General features: G+C 45.7%; 1 protein-coding gene across 3 annotated transcripts in view; it reads right to left on the bottom strand.

Moving 5' to 3' along the window:
* GCLC (glutamate-cysteine ligase catalytic subunit) overlaps positions 1-20,893 on the bottom strand; it is a 54,753-nt gene extending 33,860 nt beyond the window's left edge. For 2 of the 3 annotated variants that reach the window (XM_066252697.1, XM_066252691.1), the window contains exon 1: positions 20,302-20,893. In XM_066252697.1, coding sequence (XP_066108794.1) covers positions 20,302-20,451 — 150 coding nt within the window. In that variant the 5' untranslated portion in view covers positions 20,452-20,893. Of the gene's footprint in view, positions 1-11,144; positions 11,240-20,301 lie in introns of those variants that run through there. The other variant, XM_066252700.1, reaches the window with a different exon arrangement.
* Positions 20,894-21,296: the final 403 nt, after the last annotated feature.

Genomic DNA, 21,296 nt, shown 5'->3' on the forward strand with positions numbered 1-21,296 from the left:
AGGCAGGCGTGGTTCCTGCTCTCAAGCTCACCCTGTGGCTGGAGCCACAGCCAACAGCACAGAATAGCGTAATGCTCTGTGAGAGTGCTTGAGATGCGCCCCTGTATCTGGAGGGAGACTCTGACCCCGGCGTGGAGATCAGAAGCTTCCAGGAGGAAAGGGACAGCTCAGGCAAAGGAGCGGGTCTGCGGCCGCTTCAGCATAAACACAGCCTCCCCCACGATTCCCATTCTCCCTGACCACCATTCTGACTGCAGCAGAACCGCCTGTCCGGCTGGTCAGACCCACAGAGATCATGCCACAAACATCCTTCTCTAGATCATAAGCTGCTTTAAAGCTAGTGATCATGCATCCTGTCCAGAAGACTACTTCCTCATAAGGCAAAATATATAGTAATGACTAATAATTTTCAGCACCCTCAAACCATCTAGTTGGAGGACATCCATTTCCTTATCTAGCATGATACCCAAACTTGGAGGACCCAAACTGGTATGAGCTGTAGCCTTTATTTTTTCTTTTTTTAAAATCACGTATACTTAGATAGGAAAGACCTCAATGACAGGATTCAAAGAGCAGCTGAGCTGAAAATAGTGGATAAACTTCAGTAAGAAACTCTAATATAGATGTAATAAAATTTGATAAGGCTCAGAATTCAGTTTAAGGCAGACTCCCAGGGTAGGTATGCCTAAGGCTGATATTACTAAATATCAAAACCACTGTTTTATGTGATAACATCTGAGCCCTTTGGGGAAACAAGTATGAAGGAGAACTGTGACATGCACTTCCGTACAGTCACATGTATATTTTAAACTGGTAGCTGTTGATACATCCAATTAAACTTGTCCTATGTCCCTCCCCCCAAAAAATGTCTTAGTAGTACAGTCTAAAGTTATATCAAATTCTTATATTTTGACTTTCCCCCCTACTATGAAATGTCCTTTCATGCACAGAATTACACAGATAAACTCTAAGGAGGTTTACACTTTTAGAAACTGCAATCAGTGTGGCCTCACTCCGACCTCGTCTTTGTTGGCATGCTAGAATAGGACGGCGGCTTCCAGAGCAACAAAAAGAACATCAATGCGTTTCCTATATGATGAGGTGAAGCAACTTCCTTGAATCATTATTCTGGCCCACACTGAGTAAACAAATTCTTCACATGCCACAATTAGCGCTATGATGCTTAAGTGAAAAATATTAGGGCTTTAAAAGAAAGAAGTAAACCGGGAGTAGCTAGAAAAATTGTGGTGAATCTCATAAGGGAACAATGACACCTCTGTCACTGAGGGAAGGGGGAGGAGCCATGCTGTCCATTACTAGGCATGTGTGGCCACTTAAGAGTTAAAATTAATTAAAATTCAGTTCCCAAGTCCCACTATGGCTAGTGACCATCCTATTGGCTAACCCAGATATTCTGCTCACTAAAACAAGGGGATGTTTCAAAATGAATGTGAAGTGATGAAAATAAAAAGCATTTGATTTTTTTATTAAACAAGAACATTAGAAAAGCAAAACACAAGTCAAAGAAAGTTGTTCAATTATGCAAAACCAACTTTTATTTCATTGGTGAAAATGCGCTGTACAAAAGGCGGAAAGTACTCGAGTGTCTTCACGGTCCCTGATCCCCTAATTTTTGTGAGTGGTATACTTCTATCACTGCAGAAAGTTACACTGGACAGCACTGGACTAAACTCAAGACCCCTCACCCCGGGAGCTGTACCTGGAAATAGGGATCTGTCACACGGGAAGTCCCCGGCTGTAGACCTGTCCCTCAGCCCGGGAGCTGTACCTGGAAATAGGGATCTGTCACACGGGAAGTCCCCAGCTGTAGACCTGTCCCTCAGCCCGGGAGCTGTACCTGGAAATAGGGATCTGTCACACGGGAAGTCCCGGCTGTAGACCTGTCCCTCAGCCCGGGAGCTGTACCTGGAAATAGGAATCTGTCACACGGGAAGTCCCCGGCTGTAGACCTGTCTTTTCAGGGCCCACAGATGGAATGAGACATTCCATTTCTGGCCAGGAGAATTGACACTGTTTCTTTCTCTCTCTCTTTTTTTTAAGCCATACCATTACAGTTCAGGCATATGTCAGCTTTAATTTTCTGATGGTTATAAAGACCATGTTAAGGCATCTTATGATTTCTGAATCAAATCTAACAGAACCCAACCAATCTTCTCACAGAGGAACCTCAGAAAAGTCAGCACATACAGTGCTTATCCATGGTGATACTCATCTGGCCACCAAGTCAGTGCAGTCGGCCAGCAATGGAGAAACCTGAACCTAACAAAACTTCTCCCCCTAAAGAAACAATACTGTGAATATAAGTAGTTTCCATTTACCTCAAAACACCTGTGATTTAGGACTATCACTACGGGTTCTAAGGACAAGGGAATTCCTCGGCTCTTCCTGAGGACCTAGCTCCCTGCCAAAGCCCCAGTTACCATGTGCTGACGAGAAATAGGGTATCCTGGTTCCCAGAGAGAGGCTGCTTTGGGTCAACGGCTGTGCAGTGCTCAGCTGGGGGGGGGGGGGGAGTGAGGCCACAACAAGACTCCGGAGGGAGTAAGGACCATCAGGAACTCTGAGGTGGCTCCTATCAGGCACAGAAGAGCCCAGGGCTTTGGCAGAGGTAGGGCCGTGGCGAGAGAGAACACCCACCCTCAGGGCCTAATGCACTCCCAGAGCTGAGCAAGCAAGAAAGCAAGCACATTCCCTTGTGACCAGTTCATAAATCAGGCCGGCCTAAACTCAGGAACTGCCTATGAGCCAATCAGGGTTTTAGTTCTTAGGAACAAGTGGTAGATGAACCCACCCAACAAAGGGTGGCGGGGGTCAGGGGGTAGAGACTGCTTTCTAAAGAGACTGAGAGCGAATGCTACAACCGAGCAATTCTAACACCAGAGTAACTGCTGTGCCCAGAGGGGCCCGCCTGTGCCCCAGGAACAGCGGTTCAGGACCTCCCAGCCCAATGTGACTCCACAGCCCACCATCACAACAATCTGAGCTGTTCCCCTTTCAGGAGCACATCTCCTGAAGCAGCAGCGGGGCCCCCCTTCAGGAATTGCTCCTGGGGGGCAGGGCAGAGCCCACCCACACACCTGCTCCAGTGGGGATCGGAAGGTGGACTCTTGGTAACATAGCTCCTTTACTGCCATGTTTGAAACTCCCATTAAAGGAGCAAAATCTCAAAGAGGTAGGTCGAAGCTCCTCTGGGCTGTGACGCTGGCCCGCTCCCTGCTGCCCTGAGATGCGCTGGCACAGGCTGCATGCCTAGCGGGTGAGCTCAGCTGGCCCTTCGTGCACAGGTGTGTCAGCACCTGCCTTCAGCAGGGCCCAGGCCAGCAGCAGGTGAGCTGGGAAGGCTGCGGCCACATTACCAAACCTGTGAGCATTTATTTGTCCTGCAGACTCAGAAACTGACCGCGCATATTCAATATTACTGTTTTGAAAGAATGCTGGCATTACACTAGAAGGGAATCGCTGGCCATCTGGTAACAAAAAATATTTTAGCCTGCATTTGTGGCTCTAAGACATTTATATTTTCATTCAGAAACAACCCCGCCCCCCCAAAACAAACCCTACTTTCTTTGACACCATCCCTTCCTCTGTGGTTTCCCCTTTTACTTTTCATCTCCACTCTCACCCGGGGCACAGCCTACAAATGCTGCCACAGCTGCTTCCCTCGGGGTAGCTGGGAGGTGGTCCCCGGGGAGCAGCCAGGAGTGCCAGCTTCCCATTCAGTCTGGTTCTCAGTAACTTCTCCGAGTTCCACTTTTCCTTTTGTAAAATGGGGTAACAGCTACCTTATGGAGCCACACGTCAGTGGTTATTTTTTAGCTCTAAGGCAGTGGTCCTTACTGGGGCAGAATGGTGGCTTGTAAGTGTGTCTCCAATGTGGGTGACAAGCCCTTAGTGGGCCATAGTGGGTTGTAATCAACACTTCAAACATTTTTTGAAATAAAATGGAATAAAATACCAGAATATGTCACTTATGGAAAGGGAAGTACTGTTTCACCAAAATATGGTTTCAAATGGCATCTCTTTCAGGAACTGCTGGTCTCAGACAAAGGTGCATGCCCCGCGTGGAGCACACCAGCTCTGCAGACCGGCTGGGCTTCTTCTCCAAGCAGATGGCTTCACTCCCCTCCTTGAAACTTCCACATGGCTCACACCCAGCCAAACAGCCGACCCCCCGCAGAGTAGTAAGCCCATCTTCCGGCCCTCCAGGTGAGCCCCCGCCCCGCAACCCCCACACGGCACCCACACGGGCCACCTCTCTGTCTCCGACACCACTTCACGGCCTCGATGCACTTTCGTTCTCTCTGCCTGGAAAGACGTCACCTCAGCCCTTCAAGAAGCTGGCACAGTGGGTCTCAGGTTCAGTACCACCTCATCAGAGACACCTTATTAGCTAAAACCACTCCCCCAACACGGAGACCCCCTTACACACACACACACACACACACACACACACACACACACACAGCGCCAATCACACTAGCGCCTCCTGGATTTGGGCAAGGTGGTTACCCCACCAGAGCAATCTTTATTTTCCCTCCTGTCACAAATACCACGACTGTAGACATCTGGAATGTGTTCTGATCTCTGGGCCTTAGTTTCATCATCTGGAAAATAAAGGGAAAAAATACCCCTTCCAGCTCTCAACTACTCTTTCTGTAATTAAACTCTTTCAAAAATTCTCTTGGTATATAACCATCAATTTTTATTCCACTCTCAAATACAATCAATACATTATATATTACTTAGTCTGTATTGCCTAGAATGTAATTTCATTCAAATGCTTTTTCTTGATACTTAAAGCTTACCCCTTTTAAGCATATGATCTCTTATAAAATTATATATATCAGTGGAAATCTTTATAAAATTGATTGCACCCTCTTCTGCTACTAATAGGAGGATACTAACTAAAGACACCCTCACTTGACTTTGAGAAAGAGACAGCCAGACAGATGGACAGACAGGAAGAGAGAGAGAGATGAGAAGCATCAATTCGTCGTCACGGCACGAGTTGTTCAGTGGTTGCTTCTCATACATGCCTTGCCTGGGTGGCTTCCAACCTAGCCAGTAACCCCTTGGGCTTCACACCAGTGACCTTTGGGACCAAGCCAGGGACCAGGGAGTTACGTCAATGATCTCACACTCAAGCCAGCAACCCTTCGCTCAAGCTGGCTGGCGACCTTGGGGTTTCGAACCTGGGACCTCAGTGTCCCAGGTCGAGGCTCTATCCACTGTGCCATCACCAGTTCAGGAGAGACACATTTACTTTTTATTAACCCTTTGGGTAGTATTAACGTTCATGTACATCCTCGTGCCTCCTGACCATCCAGAGTACGATTTTAACAAAAATTTTTATTTTAAAAATGTGTAAGGCAACATTAAAAAAAGGGCAAATGTCTTGGCCGGTTGGCTCAGCGGTAGAGCGTCGGCCTAGCGTGCGGAGGACCCGGGTTCGATTCCCGGCCAGGGCACATAGGAGAAGCGCCCATTTGCTTCTCCACCCCTCCGCCGCGCCTTCCTCTCTGTCTCTCTCTTCCCCTCCCGCAGCCAAGGCTCCATTGGAGCAAAGATGGCCCGGGCGCTGGGGATGGCTCTGTGGCCTCTGCCCCAGACGCTAGAGTGGCTCTGGTCGCAACATGGCGATGCCCAGGATGGGCAGAGCGTCGCCCCCTGGTGGGCGTGCCGGGTGGATCCCGGTCGGGCGCATGCGGGAGTCTGTCTGACTGTCTCTCCCTGTTTCCAGCTTCAGAAAAATGCAAAAAAAAAAAAAAAAAAAGGCAAATGTATGTTCTTGTTTCCATAAATTGGTTACCAAACAAACATGATTAATAAAACTGGAATTGAAACTAATTTCATTTTTTGAAAAAAAACCCTCCCTCTCAGGGGTCAGCGAGCATGAAAAACACTTATCACTCGGAAGGGTTAAGGCTGCAGACTTCACTAGCAACCTTGTTTCTGACTAGAGTCGCAGAGCCAGACCCGTGGAGGCCCACGCTGCCCCCAGAGCTGCCCTTCCAGCTGATCTCTCCCTGGGTCTCTCATTCTGCCTCAGTTGACTTTCTGTAGCTCATCCTGAGCTGGGAAACCAGACAGAAGAGCTGGAGGAACTGTGTGTAAACTGTGATCTCTGGAGAAGGACCCGAGCACACTTCCAGGAAGAAAGTGCATGAACTCTGTACTTAGGGGACTTGCGCTTACTGCCTATTCTACTCTCTGAGTAACAGTCAGTAGTAGATCATGACCCCAAGATGGCCAACTTCAAATGGCCAAGGTGGCCCTGGGCGCCCGGAGGAGAGGACTGCCACGCTGAGCACAGGCGGGATTGTTGAAAGTGTACTAGATGACAACACACTGTCCAAGGACCTGATTTGTGCAAATATGTAAATATTTAGAGAGGGAATTGAAGAAAGCATCCCCAAATAACCTCTTTTGGTTCATCTGAAGCTTACAATTCTCAGAGTATATACATTACAAACAAGGATATGTCCAAAATGAGTTCTGGCTAGAAGTCTGAGGCTTATTCGTGTCCCCCATATTCTTCAACAATGTCTGAGAAGCCCAACCTTTAAGTAGAGATCCAGAGTCATCATCCTGCCATACTCAATCCACTGCAATCAGTTCAACACACAACAGAGATCACCTACCAGCCACAGAGACACTGCTTAAGTGGCCCAAACTCATATGCTCTCTCAGTTCAATTCTGTTTCTTTCTGAAAATTATAGACATGATTTCAGGGACTCTACACGCTGTGAAAACATGCATGGGCTTTGTGCCCTTTATTCTGGCCAAAGTCCAACTTTTACTCTTTTCCCGAGTTCTTGATATGCTTGAAACAGGCTGTTGCCAAAGCCTCCCGTCCCTGCCTAACCAGCAAATCCAACGGCTTCATTTCAGTTCCCATCCTTCCACACCTCTGGCAAGCCTGCCACCCTTCTCCACACAGGGCAGTCCTACCTCCCTTCTTGGGGTCCCCCACTAAATCCCTGGCCCTCATGCGCGTGTTCATCAGGGTTCCGAGCAAGCCACGGTTTCCCGAGTGGCCTTGCACACACACACAGCCAGCTCAGATGCGGCTCGGCTCTCTCCGCACTGTCCCCCAGGCAGAGGGAGCACTGGGCCCCTTGAATGACAGGTTCCAAACCAGTTCCCTCAGAAACTGTCCCCACAGGGATTCTTACCCACTGGTCATCTAACCGAGGACCAGGGCAGAGACATACCCACTCAGGTGCAGGTGCTCAGGAGCTCTTTAATAGGCAGGACTCTACCTCGAGAGCCCCTGCCTGACTCCCTGCTCCCTCCCCTCTGCAGCTGTCCTGTCCAGCGTGGGATCCTTCAACACCCATTTTTCACACCACTACCAAAGGGATCTACCTAGGGGAAAAAAATCTCCTTGTACCATTCCTGGATTTAAAATACCACATCTGCCTTTACGGGCTATTATTATAAAGGACCTTCAACAGCCTGAACCCAACCCACCTTTTTAGCCATAACCTCCAGCCATTCCCTACTCCCTGCTCTGGTTCTATGTTATAGCAGCACTCCCTCAACTGCAGGCGCCTTAGTCCTTTCACATCTGCACACGCCCTCTGAGCTGCTCCCAGAAGGTCCTCCCATCTGTAAGACTCCCGGGGTCTCCAAGCACAGAGCAAACCCACCCCACCAACCACTGGTGTTCAAGGGCAGAGAGCCCCTCTCTTTCCTTGGCTTCTCTCTTCAACCCCATGATCTAGCATAGGAAGTCCTCCATAAATAGGAGGGACTCAATAACCTCATCTTCATTTCAAAGTCATCTCATTCATCATGGAAATAAAGGCTTTAGTGTTTTGCTACATGTAAGTAAAGGTTAAGTCTCAGTTTTTCTGAACGAACAGTTTGCAACACCATTTTGCTTTTTATAAAAAAAGCTATAAGCCTGACCTGTGGTGGCGCAGTGGGATAAAGCTTCGACCTGGAACGCTGAGGTTGCCGGTTCAAAACCTTGGGCTTGCCTGGTCAAGGCATATATGGGAGTTGATGCTTCCTGCTCCTCCCCCTTCTCTCTCTCTCTCCTTCTCTCCTTCTCTCCCTCTCACTCTCTCTCTCCTCTCTCTAAAAAAAAATCAATAAATAAAATATTAAAAAAAGAGCTATAAGGCTCAAAAAGGTTTACTGAGGAAGCTAAAAATTTTTTTTCTAGAAACCTATTATCTATGGCTTTATAATTAGATTACTTTCTCAGTAGTCAGTATATGTTGTCTCAGAAAAATTCTAAAACATGCCTGACAGGCAGTGGCGTAGTGGATAGAGCGTTGGACTGGGATGCAGAGGACCCAGGTTCAAAACACTGAGGTCACTAACTTGAGTGCAGGCTCATCAGCTTGAGCACGGGGTTGCTGGCTTGAGTGTGGGATCATAGACATGACTCCATGGTCACTGGCTTGAGCCCAAAGGTTATTGGCTTGAAGCCCAAGGCCACTCGCTTGAGCCAGGGGGCACTAGCTGTGCTGTAGTCCCCCGACCCTCGTCAAGGCACATATGAGAGAGCAATCAATGAACAACTAGGTGTCGCCGCAACAAAGAACTGATGCTTCTTATCTCTCTCCCTTCCTGTCTGTCTGTCCCTATCTGTCCCTCTCTTTCTCTATGTCTCTGTCACAGAAAAAGAAAAATGCTAAAACCCAAAAGATGACAAGGCAAGGAAATGGATTCTACCATTTCTAGTACACACTTCCAGATTTTCATAAGTTGTATAGAGTTTAAAGCATTCTGACAGTTAAATGGCTAAGAGATACAATTAGATATACAAATAAAGCATGCCATTCAAAACCAAATAATCAAATATTTTTATTTGTCTCACAGATTTAGAAATTGTGGTCCAAAAAAATTAAGTTTTGTATCTAAGATTCCACAACCACTTAAGCAAACACTTTAGGCTCAGACTCCTATCTTTGAATTAAAGTCCATTCAGAAAATGTATGTGAACTTTCTAAATAATTGTGTTTTTACTAAATACCCAGCCACAGGATGATAACAGTGACACCATGTGTTGAACATTATAGCATAAGAACAAAGAAAAAGAAACCCTGGCTTTAAAAACCTGGCTATATCTTGGTTGCTGGAGATAGAACCACGAGTGCAGCCAGCCTGAGGACCAAGGTTTACAAAGGTGAGCAGAGCTGAAAGACTAGGGAACCTGGGAAAGACTTGCACCTTTGATCAGAACGATGTAAGAGCAAGCAATTCATCCTCCCACCTGAACTGAGAGATAGAGAGTGAGCGAATAGGAGAACGTAAAAGGATATAGTATTTTTCAACACACTGGGCATCAGATAGCCAAAGGAAGAGATCTCTGAGATTCGCGATTCAGGGTGGGGAGAATTAAGTGAGCCCTACAATCGCCCCAACTTACAAATCGAAGAAAGGCTGGGAGGTGAACCAGAGCCTGGAGGACCCCCTGAATTGAAGGGATGGAGCTGAACGTCTGAACCAAGGGAATCAGAGTTCACAGGACCAAGTATCAAAGAGAAGAGAGCTGCGCCTAAAAGCCCAGAGAGCTGCAGGGCGTCCGCCTTAAGGACTTAGTACATCAACCCATGCATGTGAGGCAAGTACTCAAAGCCGGGACCCGGTAAGTCCCACAGCCATGACAGAATAACTCCTAATTTAGGACCAGTGGGGAAAGTACTCATGAAAGTCTTTATTCAGTAAAAGGAAATAATTTGCCCTAAGCTAAGACTTCTCTGAATCTGCCTAATAAATTATAAACAGCAACACCCGAAAGGATCAAACTATCTCCAAATAACTATATTCCAGAACAAAGAATACTTTTTAATACTTAAAAATACTTTTAGGAATATACAAATATCAATTACCTAACAAGGTAAAATTCATAATGTCTGGCATCCTATCAGGGATTACAAGACATGCAAAGAAGCAGGAAAACATTAAAAACGGAGAAAAAAAACAAACCAATTGAACCTGACCTAAATGACAAGATGATAGAATTCACAAAAACTTAAAACAATAATTAGAACTATACCTGACCAGGTGGTGGCACAGTGGATAGAGCATTGGACTGGGATGCTGAGGACCCAGGTTCGAAACCCTGAGGTCGCCGGCTTGACTGTGGGCTCACCAGCTTTAGCGCGGGATCGCTGGCTTGAGCAGGGGATCATAGACATAACCCCATATTGCTGGCTTGAAGCCTAAAGGTCACTGGTTCTGGTGAAGCCCTCCCTCCCGTCAAGGCACTTATGAGAAAGCACTCAATGAACTAAGGTGCCACAACTAGAGTTGATGCTTCTCATCTCTCCCTTTCTGTCTGTGTGTCCCTCTTATCTCTCTCTCAAAAAGGAAAAAAAAAGAGAACTATGTTCCACATGTTCAAAAGTCAGTTTAGTAAGGCTGCAGGATACAGATACAAGAGAAATACACAAAATCAATTTTATGTCAATATACAAGGTAGGGCAAAAACAGGTTTACAATTGTCCATACTAAAAATATGATAATTAAGAAATACCAATACAAAGAATAAGCTCTGTGTTTTGCATACTCACAACAGCAAACCTACTTCTGTCCCACTGTGTATTAGTAATAAATTGAAACTTAAAAATACCATTTACAATAGAATAAAGAAATATGAAACTGATAAATCTGACAAAGATGTGAAAGACTTGTACACTGAAAATAAATCATAAATAATAAAGAAATGTAGCCTGACCAGACAGCGGCGCAGTGGATGGAGCGTCGGACTGGGATGCAGAAGAACCAGGTTTGAAACCCCAAGGTCACCGGCTTGAGCGTGGACTCATCTGGTTTGAACAAGGCTCACCAGCTTGAGCCCTTGGGGTTTTAAACCGCTAGGTCGCTGGCTTGAGCAAGGAGTCACTCGGCCTGCTCTAATCCCCCAGTCAAGGCACAGATGAGAATGCAATCAATGAACTAAGGTGCCACAACAAAGAACTGATGCTTCTGATCTCTCTCCTTTCCTGTCTGTCCCTCTCTCTGACTCTCTCTGTCACTGTCACACACACACACACACACACACACACACACAATAATAATTAATAATAAAAATAATGAAGAAATGTATTTGTTTAGGGGTCAGAAGACTCATCGTTATGATGTCAATTCTCCCCTAACTGACCTGCAGATTCAATGCAATCCCAGTCAAAATCCCAGCAGGTTTTGTTTCTGGTAGAAATTGCCAAGTTGTTCTAAAAATCATGTGGAAAATTGAAAGGACCTAGAAGAAAACAAACCAGTTCAAAAGTTTATGACTTACGATAAAGCTCTAGCAATAAGAAATGCGGTATTGCCATAACAATAAACAGATCAATGGTACAGCACAAAAAAAAATCCAGAAATAAAACCACACATGCATTGAAAATTGGTATTAGACAAAAGAGCAAAAGCCTTGTGCCTTCAGCAGTGGACAAAGACGGTCTTTCAACAGATGCTGCTAGGGTAATGTGCAAAAACAACCAAACCCAGAAATCCATACCTTGCACCATATGCAAAAATTAACTCAAAATGGATCACAGACATAACTAAAAACCTAAGATCATAAAACTTCTATAAGAGCAGAAAACCTTTGTGACCTGGGATTAAAGAAAGATTTCTTAGATATGACACCAAAAGCATGATCCATAAAAGAACAAATGAATAGGCCCTGGCCAGTTGGCTCAGTGGTAGAGCTTCGGCCTGGCACGCAGAAGTCCCGGGTTTGATTCCTGGCCAGGGCACACAGGAGAGGCGCCCATCTGCTTCTCCACCCCCTTCCCCTCTCCTTCCTCTCTGTCTCTCTCTTCCCCTCGTGCAGCCAAGGCTCCATTAGAGCAAAGATGGCCTGGGCGCTGGGGATGGCTCCTTGGCCTCTGCCCCAGGCGCTAGAGTGGCTCTGGTCGCGACAGAGGGACGCACCGGAGGGGCAGAACATCGCCCCCTGGTGGGCAGAGCGTCACCCCCTGGTGGGCGTGCCGGGTGGATCCCGGTCCGGCGCATGCGGGAGTCTGTCTGACTGTCTATCCTCGTTTCCAGCTTCAGAAAAATACAAAAAAAAAAAAAAAGAACAAATGAATAAATTGGACTTCATCAATATGAACAACTTCTGTCCTTCAAAGGGCAGTTAAGAAAACAGACTAGGAGAATATAGGTGGCAAAAGCATATATCTGATACAAATTATATCCAGGATACCTCAAGAACCCTCAAAACTCAGTAATAAGAAAATTGAAATAGACAAATGATTTTAACCTACTTCACAAAAAAAGATCTGGAGATGGCAAATAAGCATATGAACAGATCCTCAACATCACTGGTCTTTAGGGAAATACAATTAAAAATACAATGAAATATCAGCACACACCTATGAGAACAGCTAAAATGGAAGAGACCGAGTATATCAAATACGGACAAGGATGCGGACAAACTGGAATTAGTATAAAATGCTGGTGGAAATGTAAAATGTGGTACAACCACTGAGGAAACATTTGCTGGTTTCATAAAAAAGTTAAAACAGGCCCTGGCCGGTTGGCTCAGCGGCAGAGCGTCGGCCTAGCGTGCGGAGGACCCGGGTTCGATTCCCGGCCAGGGCACACAGGAGAGGCGCCCATCTGCTTCTCCACCCCTCCGCCGTGCTTTCCTCTCTGTCTCTCTCTTCCCCTCCCACAGCCAAGGCTCCATTGGAGCGAGGATGGCCCGGGCGCTGGGGATGGCTCTGTGGCCTCTGCCTCAGGCGCTAGAGTGGCTCTGGTCGCAACATGGCGACGCCCAGGATGGGCAGAGCATCGCCCCCTGGTGGGCAGAGCGTCGCCCCCTGGTGGGCGTGCCGGGTGGATCCCGGTCGGGCGCATGCCGGAGTCTTGTCTGACTGTCTCTCCCTGTTTCCATTTTCAGAAAAATGCAAAAAAGGGTAAAACATATCACGCTTAGATAATAAAGTTGAAAGCCTAAGTCCACACAAAAACGTGTATGCATGTTCATGAATGTTTTGTTTGTAACAGTTAAAAACTGGATACAATTCAAATAGTGCATAAACAAATTGTAGTGTATTCTCTGTCACAAAAAAAGAAAAAGAAAAAAAGGAATGAACTACTGACACAGGCAACCACATGAAGGAATCTCAAAATATACATGCAGAGTTCAAAAACCAGACCTAAAAGGTATATGCTGTATGATTTCTCAGATACAAAACTCTAGAAAATTCAAACCAAGCTACAGTGAAATGAAGAAGACCCCCTTCTCCAGGGAAGGTCAGGGGAGGGAGGTATTACAAAGGGGCACAGGGCATTTTTGGAGCTGATGGATATGTTCATTATTTGGATGGTGGTGATGGTTTCACAGGGGTGTGTATAAACTTATCAAACTGTATATTTTATATGTGTACAGTTTATTGTATGTCAATTATATCTAAGTAAAGTTGTTACAATGTTTAAAAAACAGATTAAATCATGAACATATAAAGAGAATATTATTAAAAATTGTCAAGCTCACTAGGATATAGTCTATCCAATAACACCAGCAACATCAGTAATGTCCCATGTATGGTTTTCTAAGTTTAACAGTACATTCAGATGACTTGAGCATCTAAAAACGTTCAGAAACACAAATTCTGATGGTAACTGTTCAATATTCTGACATCTTTTCTCAAGATACAGGGTCTTAATAAAGTTTATCTAAATTTATACCTCCAAATGAAGCTACAGACGGAATACTAGCAAGTACATTTGCTAATACCACTTGTAGACATTACTGTACGTGCTGTTAGAAGTGATAGCCTAGAAATTACTCTTCACAGATATATTCAACAGTGGTACGGTATGGATTTAGTAACTGGTTCAGAAGTCCAGGAACATTTTTTAGAGGTGCCAAGTATCCTGAAGTATTGAACCTTTTTCTCCCACTCTGTGTTCCTCATGCCTTTAAAGTACAGCAAAACCTCTACTTACCCAGAACTATACGAAGACCTCTACAAACTAATCATACCTAATCACTGCACTTACAACACCTATGTACACATAACCCTCACATACCAATGCTGTTTCTCACCTTCCTGCTTTTTTATGACATTGTTCTTTGGCCTAGAATGCCTTCCCTTCTCTTCATCTAATCTAGGGGTAGTCAACCTTTTTATACCTACAGCCCACTTTTGTATCTCTGTTAGTAGAATTTTCTAACCGCCCACCGGTTCCACAGTAATGGTGATTTATAAAGTAGGGAAGTAACTTTACTTTATAAATATTATAAAGCAGAGTTACAGCAAGTTAAAGCATATAATAATAATTACTTACCAAGTACTTTATGTCGGATTTTTGCTAAGTTTGGCAGAATAAATCTTTATAAAACAACTTACTACAGTTAAATCTGTCTTTTTATTTATACTTTGGTTGCTTCGCTACCGCCCACCATGAAAGCTGGAACACCCACTAGTGGGCGGTAGGGACCAGGTTGACTACCACTGATCTAATCCACAGCCACTCACTCTAGGGCAGTTTCCCAAAGGTGGTGTCTGAAGGACCAGAATCACCGAAGTGTTGTTTCCCTTTGTCTCAAACACACGTACCTCTCTCTGTAAGGAACATGGAAACTTCTGGGGCGTGATGGGAGTGTTATATCCAAATGTTTCATATTTTTAATTTTGGCTGTGTTGGCAGATATCTGGTTATATATACTTGTTAAAAGTCATTGAACTATACATTTAAAATGGGTGCATATTACTGAATATAAATTATAATTCAACAAAATTGGTTTAAAAAGCAAGTCCATGACCTGTGGTGGCGCAGTGGATAAAGCGTCGACCTGGAAATGCCGAGGTTGCCGGTTTGAAACCCTGGGCTTGCCTGGTCAAGGCACATATGGGAGTTGATGCTTCCAGCTCCTCCCCCCCTTCTCTCTCTCTGTCTCTCCCTCTCCTCTCTAAAAAAAAAACTAAGACAGAATGAACAAAAAACTGAGATTTACCCCAGAAGTAGTAGTCAAGATCACATTTAAGCTTTAAATTCTCAGCCTCACCTGACTAGGCGGTGGTGCAGTGGATAGAGCAACAGACTGGGATGCGGAGGACCCAGGTTCGAGACCCCAAGATCGCCAGCTTGAGCGCGGGCTCATCTGGTTTGAGCAAGGCTCACCAGCTTGAACCCACGGTTGATGGCTCAAGCAAGGAGTCACTCAGTCTGCTGTAGCCCCCCCCCCCTCAAGGCACAAATGAGAAAGCAATCAATGAACAACTAAGGTGCTGCCAACAAAGAATTGATGCTTCTCATCTCTCTCCCGTCCTGTCTGTCTGTCCCCATCTGTCCCTCTGTCTGACTGTCACCAAAAAGAAAAAAAAAAAATCTCAGCCTCAATTCCTAATATAAATATTAGGTCAATTATCTGGTTCCCTAACCTTCAAAAATGAACCTCTTGATACAAAAGGTAATTTGGGGGGAAAAAAATCACCAGAAGACTCCAACCATGTTTCACTTCTTTTTCCTTCATTAGACCACTGTGCTTGGCACATGTCAATATGCTATTAAACTAATTCCACAGCGACAGCCGAGAAAGATGCAACAACTTTGTTTTACGTGAACTAATCATAATGACTATTAAGAAATAATCTGTGCTCAATATCTTATTCTAAGAAGTCAATGTCTAAAAATGCATTTTAAAAATACCATAAAAGCCCTGGCCGGTTGGCTCAGCGGTAGAGCGTCGGCCTAGCGTGCGGAGGACCCGGGTTCGATTCCCGGCCAGGGCACACAGGAGAAGCGCCCATTTGCTTCTCCACCCCTCCGCTGTGCCTTCCTCTCTGTCTCTCTCTTCTCCTCCCGCAGCCAAGGCTCTATTGGAGCAAAGATGGCCCGGGCGCTGGGGATGGCTCTGTGGCCTCAGCCTCAGGCGCTAGAGTGGCTCTGGTCGCAACATGGCGATGTCCAGGATGGGCAGAGCATCGCCCCCTGGTGGGCAGAGCGTCGCCCCATGGTGGGCGTGCTGGGTGGATCCCGGTCGGGCGCATGCAGGAGTCTGTCTGACTGTCCCTCCCTGTTTCCAGCTTCAGAAAAATGCAAAAAAAAAAAAAAAGCCATAAAAAATCATTAAACTAATAATGGAATATACTTATAACTAAGCAGGCAAATTTCAGTTAGTTTTAAAAACCCACACACATAGAAACTCCTCATTCCCCAATGACCATTCTATTTAAATGAGATATAATGGATGTTAAAAAAAATTCAAGTGAACATTTTAAGCAACCATTTTATAAGTCTTTACTTAAAAGGCTAGGCTCTCACTTGTAATCTACTCATCAACCTTATCTCATTTAATCTTAATAACCCTGTAAGGAAGGTTTATTGTCCCCATTTCATAGATGACACAAATGAGGTTGAGAGATTTAAGTAATTGGTCCAAAGCTACACAAAACCTTCCAGTAGACCATGCTCGTCTAGTCTCGATTTATAGCTCAGGATTACGTTATGTTTGCAATAGACGCATAACCGTAATCACTGACAGGCTAAGCATTGCCTAAGTCGTCACTTAAGCAGTTTGAACATACACAGGTAAATTTGTAGTTTGAAAATCAATGGAGGATATATCAGCCCTTAAACCCCACCTCAGTTTTACTAGTTTTATGCATATTAATTAAGAACCCACTCAAATATTAAAAGACATTTTCCTCTCAAAGGTCACATGGACTTTTCTGCTAACTAGAGGACAATACACCATCTGGCCTTTGAGAGCCACACTACAGTGGGTTAAAATTTTTTGTTTTCGCTTTTAAATGTTGTGTTCTGGCTCCTCGTGCAACCTGTAGCGTTTGAACTCTCTCTGTAAATGGAGATTTGATGAAATCTCATACATTGTAAATAATCCAAAACCTAGTATAATGTGTTTAAGAAATGGACCTGGAGTCGGCCAGATTTCAATTCTGATAATGCCTCTGCCTCTAAATAGCTGAGAAAGCCTGGCAGGTAGCTAACACTAGAGTGATTATTAAGAAAAATTCAGGAGTTGTATTTATTGCCACATTTGCAGCAAATGTTCTGTTTGTCTTTTAATGTGCAGACTCCCAAGTTAGAAGCAAAATCTGTACCTGAGAAGTTGTGTGTGAGCTATGAAAAGAGAAGTGTTTACTTTCCTGCATACCTACTATACTTAGCAGGCCACAGAGCACCCAGGAATAGCCAGCCATCTTCTCCCCTCTTCACCCTCCCCCCCAACCTTGGGGCAAAATGAATCAATGAGTTCCTGGCCCTGAGGAGTTGGAACTTCCCTTTCTGATACAAACAGCGTAATAAATGGTGGCAAGGGTTAGGACCTGTCACAATAAAGGTGAAACAGCATCTCTAAGCTGAACTGCGGTTCCACCTATTTATAAGGTTCTTACTTTTTGAGTTCCGATAATAGCCAGCATACACACATCTATATTATACAATCCACTTTTACATGGCCATTGGTGACAGCCTTCTCTTCTCGGCATTCTGAAGATTATCTCCAATGGCTTTCAAAGACTAAAATTCTAGTCTGAACGATGTACATTATTGCAACTGTACTTACTCTAACTGAAAATGCTGCAAAGGAAAGAGCATCCAGCCCTCTCTCTTGCTGAATCAGGAAGCTGAGGCTGAGAATCACACAGGCAGTTTTGTTAGGCCTTGGATGCAATGCAAGTGAAACTCCAGACCCAGGACTCTCTGATTAAATACCACCTGAGATAAATACTGTCCTAGTAACTAGAGCTGAGCATTTCTAAAGTGGCAGGCTCTTCTTCCACAGTTTTAAGGCACATTTTCCCCCCTTTTTAATCCAAACCCATGGCCCCCTAAGTACACCACCAAAACTTTCCATGAAGAGCAATACTTTGGTATAACACTAACCTTGTCCAACACATTGCATCCCGAACACCACTTTCTGTCTGCCAAGGCCATCCTTCATCTCAGGGGCCATATTACCCACCACACCCATTTCTACTCTTATCTGTCCGGCCAGTTTCTCAGCTTGCTTGTTGTTCGCCCCTGTCTGAAGACTTTTTTTCATCAGATCTGATAGTGAATTCCTACTATGTGTAAGTAGGGATGAGTGCTAACTACTCTATTGCTCTTTTTCAAAGGCTCAACTCACTAAGGAAGCCTTCTGTAATAAATCTGTGATGCTGGCTTTCAAACTCCTTTAACGGCAACCACGGTAAGAAACGATTTACATGCAACCCAACACACACCACCTCAAATAAATAACTTAAAAGTGTATAGTGATATTCTTTACTACGTAGGATAAATCAATATCCTTCATCCTATTCCACTTTTATAAAAGTCCTGGAGAGAAAAAAATCAAGGGGGAGAGAAAAGATAGATCCTAAAATACACACGACACACAAATATATAAAATGTCAAACACTATAAAGAAACAATGAATGTTAAACATCTAAAATCTTTTATTAATTCTCAACCCACTAATGGATCATGATGCAGTTTGGAAAATAATGCTCTGTAACATAAAAGCGTGATTTGTTTGACATGATACTAGAAAACAGAGGCATAGGCAAATACTTAGGTGTGAGACTCCTCCCATCCTCCCCCTTAAATGCCCCAAAGAGGTAGAGGTATTGCAGTGGGGAATTAGTACCTGTATACCAAAGGTGAAGAATGACAGAGAACCAACTTGCAGGGAGACCAAGGACCCTTTCAGGAATAGAAAGTAGAGTGGAGTGGGGCTTTTTTTTGTCTTTTCTGCACCACCTGGACATTCTTCACAATCTCAATTCTAACTAACTTTGTGTCAGGCTGCCTGTTCCCAACTGGTCTGTCAACACTCACAAGCAGGAATTTTATTCCTCTTAAAAATCCTACACTCTACCAGAGACATGACTGAAGCACAACTCAAAATAAGTAAGCACAGGTTATTTTTTAAATCAAACTTTTCTACTTCGTGGTTTCTCTTAAACAGTAAATTCCAAAGTTTACGAGTGGGGAAAAAAAAGAGGCAGTGTGGGAGAGAAAACACGTTCGGGGGATGGAGGATAGATCATAAAATACACATAATATACAAATGAGCATATAAAATGTCAGATGCTGTAAAGAAACAATAAACTTTAGACTAAAACTGAAGGATTATCACCAAACACAAAAGAGACCCTTTTTCCACCTGAAAACAAATCACTAACAGTAGAAATGTACATGACTTGTCATTATACTTTTATAACTTAAAAGAGCACATAATTCCTTCAACCGCAAGAGGCAGAAGTATGTTCCAATCTTAGAAATAGAAAAAAACTAACTTTGCAGGGAGAGATTCTGTACTGGTGAAGCAGCACCTTTGACACTTAGGTCGAGTGATAACAATGACTAGAAGGTAAATCATTTACACCTGACCAAGCCATTAAGCAAATGACAAAAACAAAAAATAGAAATGAACTTTTCAAGAAGTCATTTAATTATCTGAATTGTATACATGCATGATTTTTAAAAACGGGAAGGGAGGGCACAAAATGCTTTGGTAGAAAAGAATTTAATTCTAACATGAGGTGATGCTTTCCAGATCATTCCATTAAACAATGATCCAGAGACATTTCACCTGTAGGCAGAATATATGTTGGAGCACTGAGTTGTCAAGTTTAGATGCTGTATTTAGGCCACGGATAGGTACTAACAAATCCCAATTACAAAGCGCTAAGAGTTCCCAGTTACAATTCAACAGGGCCAGGGGGGTTCCTCCCATTTAGGAAACAGTTTCAAGTTATCCCTATAAAGTGTGTGTGTTTAGGGAGGGGGAACTGAGGAGGAGATGGAGGTTTGAAAGATAACTGGAACAAGGATTGGGGGGGGGGCAGAAGTGAACATCCTTTAGACCTGATTCCAATAGCGACAGGCCTTCCCTGGGACAACTTTCCTTTCCCATCAGTAGCAAAAACGCATTGTGAGAAAGGGACTGTGGATCGCTAAAGGCTGCCGGCACCTAAGTATGAGACTAAACGCCCCGAAGCACTAAATGTCACACTTTCTCCTGGTCGCGCCCTCCCACTTCCCAATCGACAATAGCTTCAAGACGGGGAAAACCCAAACGAATGAATGAATCGGAGAGAGAAGTCCGGCTAGAAGACTGAGCAGGCCCCCACACCACAGACAGTCCTGGACGCCCGCCGGGCAAGGGCAGGAGCGGCGCGCCGGGGCAGGGAGGCGCTCGGGGCCCCTCGGGGTGCAGTGCAGGACACGGACAGCCGGGGGACCGCGGCGCCCTGGGGCCGGGGTCGCAGGGAGGGCCTTGCCGAACACGGCCGGCGCGGGGCGGCCTGACAGGGGAGCCCAGAGGGGACGGGGTCGCGGGCGCTCACCTCGTCGCCCCACTTGAGCACGTCCTTGTGCCGGTCCTTGACGGCGTGGTAGATGTGCAGGAACTGGAGGATCCCGTGCCGCCGCACGTGGTCGGCGTGGCGCTTGGTTTCCTCCCAGCTCAGCGGCGAGCCCTGGGACAGCAGCCCCATGGCCGCCCCCTTTTCCTCCTCGGCGCTGACGGCGGCCACACGCTCCCGGCGCGGGGCGCGAGCCGGGCGCTCAGCAGCTCGCAGGAGGCGGTGGCGGCCGCTGCTCCGCCCCGCGGGGGCGCCCTCGGGCCGCACTCGGCAGAGGGAGAGTCGAGTCTGTTCCGGCTCCCCGGCGCGGAGTCCTCACGCCCAGGTGACCGACGCAGGGGTCCAGCGCACTTTGCGGGCTCAGAGGCAGAGAACCGTACGGCGGGCTGGGTCCCTCGCCCGTTCCAGATCCCGCCCAGCTCTTGCTCCGAGGAGGCGCGGACGAAGCCTACAGCCGCGATGCCGCAGCGGCTACCGCTTCTCTTTGCCGGTGTCGTGCACTAGCTTCTTCCTACTTGTGACCAAAACCTGCGCCGCCACGGAGCATGCCCAGTCTTCCTATCCGCTCGCTCGCCCTGCTGGGCGCGATCCGTCTCTCCGGATCTTATAAACTACGGGGCGTGGGGCGGGGAGAGGAGGCGGGGCGGGTAGGGGAGGCGGGGCTGAGCGCCAGAAGGACCAACAGGGGCTACAGAAGAGGCGTGCGCAGGCGTGGTCAGGGCGGAGTCAGAGGGAAGGAGTAGGATGGGGGCGGGGACTGTGGTCGGCCTTGCTGTAAGCAAACGCGGTATGTGAAAGTTCGTCGTTTTCTTCTATTCAAAGCAATGAACTCTGGTTTGGAAAAGAAAGTTGATTATTGAAATTAATAAATAACCCACTAGATTACTTTTTAGGTGAGAGGGATTCACACTTAAAAAGCAGGGTGATAACGGGGTGGCAAGAAAAATATTAACTTGGGAGTCAGATAAAACATTCAA

Source organism: Saccopteryx bilineata, chromosome 1 (genome assembly GCF_036850765.1).
Source record: "Saccopteryx bilineata isolate mSacBil1 chromosome 1, mSacBil1_pri_phased_curated, whole genome shotgun sequence".
In the NCBI taxonomy this organism is placed as follows: Eukaryota; Metazoa; Chordata; class Mammalia; order Chiroptera; family Emballonuridae; genus Saccopteryx; species Saccopteryx bilineata.